Source organism: Schistocerca piceifrons, chromosome 1 (genome assembly GCF_021461385.2).
Source record: "Schistocerca piceifrons isolate TAMUIC-IGC-003096 chromosome 1, iqSchPice1.1, whole genome shotgun sequence".
In the NCBI taxonomy this organism is placed as follows: domain Eukaryota; kingdom Metazoa; phylum Arthropoda; class Insecta; order Orthoptera; family Acrididae; genus Schistocerca; species Schistocerca piceifrons.
This window is the reverse complement of record NC_060138.1, coordinates 311,604,467-311,610,466: the sequence shown is the minus strand read 5'-3', so window position 1 is coordinate 311,610,466 and position 6,000 is coordinate 311,604,467. Positions and strand designations below refer to the sequence as shown.

Genomic DNA, 6,000 nt, shown 5'->3' with positions numbered 1-6,000 from the left:
ATCTAATGATTCAGTTAACAATGGGATTCATGAACTTAATGACACAACTATAATTTGTGTTTCAATTTTGTATTGATTTTTTATATACATTATATACAAAATTAATTACACAAACAAATCATGATCTGCAAATTATTCGTTATGTTCTGTAATATGCTATTTACATATCATTTCTTATCATATAAACATTATATCAGTCTTAAATATTTTTTTTAAAAAAAAAGCACAATAGAGACTTACTAAAAGCACACATACAAGAAGTTTACCACTCAAAGGAACCATTCACTCAATTAAGAAAAATAGAAATAGAACCATTACTTTTTGAAATTACTGATACAGTAACAAAAGAAGAATGGGAATTTCAAAAATAAATGTAAGTGCAACAATAGTAAGTCACTTACAACCTCTCTAATAATTACCTTTGACTACACAGTAAATATGAACAAAAGTCAAAGTTAAATATTTGAACATGAATTAATATGTGCTTGAATGTGAATTAATACATGATTTTATGATTTGGCTGGCACTTAATCTAGTAAAAATTACATTGTTTTCTTCACATTTATTGACATTTGACAAATGTGCAAATAGTTACATATTTATCACCAGTGATTTGCTCATATGTACATAATAATAATAATATCCTTTTTAAGAGTATGATTATTCGATTAAAAATAGTGCTTGGCATTTTTTTATTTATGACTTCTTGCACATCTGTGAAAGATCTTTTTCACTAAAGGATGTATGGAATGTGTGTGTGTGTGTGTGTGTGTGTGTGTGTGTGTGTGTGTGTGTGTGTGTGTGTGTGTGTGTGTGTGTGTGTGTGTGTGTGTCTTTGGCTTTAATGAATAATTCTTGTTTTACTTGAGAATATCACAGATAACATATTTGAATAGCTAACCAACACATTCTGTTTCAGTTGCAAAACACACAGTGCAGAGCTCACCTGTCTTTAAAATGTTGCAGGTACACAGCCAGAAAAGATGCAGTGAGGGAATTTGTACCCTCTAAAATTGAAAATCTCATCATACTGTACCTTTCTCTTTTATAACTTCTTTTTTTAGCTATCACTACACTGTGGCAAAACTTATGAACTACTGCTTGCCTATTGAGCTTCATTCAGTTACTTCATAAGTTAACAATATATGCTGGTAATGCAATATCAGTAGGAACTTTTTCTGATGTGACAGTTGAGCAGTTTCAGAATAACATTAAACTCCTTGCATTGTAACAACATACATTTTTGACACTAAATATGTTTTATGAACAGATGACGAGTCTGTATGTTGTCTTTAAGTATGCTTGAAAGTACGCAGGAAAAACTTCATCATTGGGGGACCACTAAAATACATCCCAGAATAACAGAAGTAACTGTCATTTGCATATTTTTACTCAGTGTCACTAAAATGATACTCACAGGAAATCATTTGTAACACTAATTTCCTCAAGTCAGTTTGAGTAGTTTATGCCAATGAGCTGTAGGAGTACATGCTGACACTGCCACACAGTTTGCATCTACAGCTTCAAACAAATGAACAATTCAACACAAGATCAATTTGATCAAAACAATCAGTTTATATTTAAAGTAAAACAGAACTCACATACTTTAAAGATTTTGTAACAGTTGTGATGTGCACAGGAGTGAAATGCAAGCAGTGAACCATATGAGTGCTTGTGGAACAATAATAGTTAGTGATGCAACATTCTGATTTGATGCAGTTGTTATATCTTCAGTTTGCACCCTAGCTAGTGAAAGAGGATGTGTTGATGTCTGAGGTTCAGGTAATCTTTGAGCTGCAGTGCTTGAATAGGTGCTAGAAGCTGTTGTTTCTGTTGTAGTTTCCAGAGATCTTGAGGCGTTGCTTACCATTTGTCTGTTAATACTATTGTTTGAGAGCAATGTTATGTTCTGCCACGTGAAATTTCCTTCTGGTACTTGTAAATCAAACTGGTAATCCAGATAGCCAGGTGCTGATATCTGAGAAAAATAGCAACACTGAAATCAGTGTTTTACTGGAGACAACAATAAATTACAGTAACAGTTAACACTGTTCTAGCATCACTGAAAAATATGACATTATAAATAAAAATTAATAATTAATGTATTAGTATTAACATTTACAGTATAATACAACTGTGCGTTGAATGTAGGTACATTAATGACAGTGGGAGGACTGGCTTACAATAATAATAGTTTCATGCAGAATAAAATGGCCACATTAATGTGAATAATGCTATGTAGAAAATATGAACACATCAGCTCAAGATTAAGCAAATTGTTTACTTTTGTGTAAAGTCCTTATTCTTATTCTTATTCTGGATTTGAAACATTGCCAAGCTTCTGATGATGCCCTTCTTCAAAGCTAACTAACACATAATACACAAAAACACACATATAACTGGATGGTTAGATTGTCCTGGCTGACTACACTGCAGATCTACTCCGTAGGGGTTGTATTGGGTGGAGTGGGCAAGGGAGAAGGGAGGCAGGGTTGGATGGAGGGCTGACGAGAGGTAGGAAGTGCACAGAATAGAAATGGGGTACCAATGAGTTTGCTCTGATGCAGGCAGGGTGAGTTGGATGCAGTGCTCAATGATGTGGAGAATTGGGCTAGAAGTGGGAGTAGAAAAAGAAAAAAGAAGACTGTAGAAAGAGGAGAGTGCGAGTATAAGTGAGTGAAGTGCATGGCTTTGTAACAGGTTGGATGGTTGGATGTGGGTGTAGGACAATAGAGTGTGGGGACTGAGACCAAGAGGATTGCAGGATTCATTCCCATTAACTTGGTTGCTTATAGAAGCTAGTGGCTAGTGTGTGTGTGTGTGTGTAGGGGGGGCGGGGGGGGGGGGGGTGGCGGCACAGGCTGTGAAGAAGACACTGAAGTTAAGTCAAACATGTTGCGCATAGGAGTGTGTTCTGGTACTGGGTACTCAACTCTGCTCTTGGCCACATTTGGCATGGTCATTCATTCAGGTGAACAGCTGGTTGGTAGTCATACTCACATAGAAGATTGTGCAAAACTTACAGCATAGCTGATATATGATATGACAAAGAAAATTGGAAAATCCAGGATGGATGCTGAGTTGCAGATAGGTGCAACAAAAAGACTGTCACAAATATAACTTTCAGTCTGTAAAGCCTTCATCAAAAGGAAATGACACACACAAACACAGTGTGGCTACAGTTGCCAGAGACTGCAGATTTGTGTGTGTGAGTTACATTTGTGTGTGAGTGTGTCTGTTGTCTAATTTTGATGAAGGCAATATTTGTGACAGTCTTTTTATTGTGCCTATCTGCAACTCAGTATCTCCACTATACGGTGAGTGGCAACTTTCCTTTTCATAATTTGTTATCTTCCATCCTGGATTTTCCAGTATTTGATTTTTGCCTGAAGTATTTTCTTCAATCCTAACCCAGTGCTGTTTCCTTTGGTACTATTTTCTAATGCATCACTATACTCAAAGTCTGTCCTTCTTTCTCTTCTTTCTGTGTTTTTCTTGTCACCTTACAAACCATACTGGGTGTAGCTACAGTTGCCTGACATTGTAGACGTGTGTGTGTGTGTGTGTGTGTGTGTGTGTGTGTGTGTGTGTGTGTGTGTCATCCATTTTTGATGCAGGCCTTACAGGCCGAAAGCTATATTTTGACAGTGCTTTTGTTGTGTCTATCTGCAACTCAGCATCTCCACTATCTTGCAAGTGGCAACTTCCCTTTTCATAATACTATGTATGGTATGACAGCTTTCACAGCTGGTCTTGCCTCTCATAGGTTAGAATGTACCCGTATGGAATTAGAATAGTATGTGGTGGGTTGGTAAATACATACATGCTCCTAATCTTCTGGCCACCCCATGAACCAGGTGCAAAGGAGCCCCAGTCACCCTTCTCTTCACCTAATACCAAACCGGACTAGAACAACATAACCATGTCCTTTGTTAGGACCTTAGCTACTTGTTATCTTCACCAAAAATGAGAAGCATCCTAACTACAGACCTTCCCACCCATCCCAAAGTGATATTCCCCTGCCCATCCTGATCTATAAAATATGCTGGCCCATCATTACAGCTCACTTGCTCCCATCCCCTTGGTACATTGGTCACACTTCTGGGAAAGACCCAATGCAAGATTTGTTCCATGCTTTCACCCACCATATCAGACCGCCCCTGGTAGCTGAGTGGTCAGCGTGACAGACTGTCAATCCAAAGGGCCCGGGTTCGATTCCCAGCTGGGGCGGAGATTTTCTCTGCTCAGGGACTGGGTGTTGTGTTGTCCTAATCATCATCATTTCATCCCCATCGATGCGCAGGTCGCCGAAGTGGCGTCAAATTGAAAGACCTGCACCAGGCGAACGGTCTACCCGACGGGAGGCCCTAGCCACACGACATTTCCTTTTACCCACCATATCTGTCCAATTACAACTGTCGCAGGTTCATTATCCTGCCTCAGACATGGATGTGTGTGATGTCCATAGGTTAGTTAGATTTAAGTGGTTCTAAGTTCTAGGGGACTCATGACCACAGCAGTTAAGTCCCATAGTGCTCAGAGCCATTTGAACCTTTTTTTTTTTTTTTTTGTCCAATTACAGGCATATCCTATCAGAGGCATGCTTACTTGGGGAAACAGTCATAACATGTACTACTTCTGCTGTAGCTCATCAGAGCCTTCTATGTAGGCATGATCGCCAACCAGTGTTCCACCTGAATGAATGACCACTGTCAAACTAAGGCTAAGAGCAGAGTTGACCACCCAGTGACATAATAAACTTATGAACATGACATACGTGATGTAAGTGATTGCTTCACAACCTGTATCATCTGGTTCATCCCTCCCAACACTGACTTCCCTGAACTACATAAATGGCAATTCTCATTAAAACATACATTTGATCCTACAATCTTTTTGGCCTCTGTCTGCACCAGCGTCTATCCTCCACAATTCTGTATCCCATGTCCCCATGCATTCCACTTCACTTACTTTACACTCATACCCTTCTTACTGCAGTCTCTGTCTCCCTTCTCCCTCCTCCTCCTTCTTCACTCCTTCACATCATTGACACCCCACACACTCCCCTGCCTGCAGTAGATCAAGCTAATTAGTTCCGCATTTATATTTCTTGCACTTGCTGTGTTTTGGTCTCATCCAGAAGTCACCCTTACATCTAACCCTCCCCCTGCCCTCTCCTTTATCCCCTCATCCTAATCAAGTAACAGTACTTGTTCACAATAAAGGTGACCAGGACAACATGATCATGTAGGAATATGTACATATGTGTGGATAAGTGTACTCTGTACTAGTTAATTTAAAGGACATCATCCAAAAGTGTATGCCACAAGTGTATAGTGAGTTGTTACCTTTAATACTTCCATTATTTATATTCCAAAAACATCTTTTCAATACCATGTTTATTCTGGATGTATTTAAAAATATTTAAGATGTTTCACTTTTCTGAAGGCACTTCTTCTCCCTTCGTGATAACGTTAACAGAATAAAATATGTTTTTGTATGAACCAAATTTTCTGAATGAATCATGAAACTAAATTCATCCATCTGATCTAAACATCAGCTTTAGCAATCTAATATTTACTCTCACTTTTACCAGTTAAAATAAATTTGTAAGTTAACTAGTAAAAGTGGTCTGTACTCTTGGTCATATTTTCTGGGGAAAAAAGTTCTGAATCTGACACTGTTCATAAACTGAAGAAGCAAACAATAAGACTGATAGCATTTGAAAGTAAACATAAATAGAATCTGACACCATTCACAAATTGTAGAAGCAAACGATAAGCCTGATAGCATTTGAAAGTAAACATAAATACTTTGAACCACTGTTCAAATAGTTAAAAAATGGTACCCCTACACACTGTGATCCATTGATGGCTTGATGGTTCCTCAATATGCAATAGAAGACATTAGATTCCTATTCGTGGGGGGGGATGTATGTAGTGTAAACTATGTGCAAGGAGTTAAATTCATACATTCATATCTCAGCAGACCTAAAATCAG

The 6,000-nt window shown here is 38.2% G+C and overlaps 1 protein-coding gene across 2 annotated transcripts in view; it reads right to left on the bottom strand.

Annotated features, from left to right (window-relative positions):
- Window positions 1-748: 748 nt before the first annotated feature.
- Window positions 749-6,000, bottom strand: part of LOC124785435 (carboxypeptidase D-like) — a 156,284-nt gene continuing 151,032 nt past the window's right edge. For both annotated transcript variants that reach the window (XM_047254181.1, XM_047254182.1), the window contains one exon: window positions 749-1,978. In XM_047254181.1, coding sequence (XP_047110137.1) covers window positions 1,607-1,978 — 372 coding nt within the window. In that variant the 3' untranslated portion in view covers window positions 749-1,606. The remainder of the gene's footprint in view (window positions 1,979-6,000) is intronic.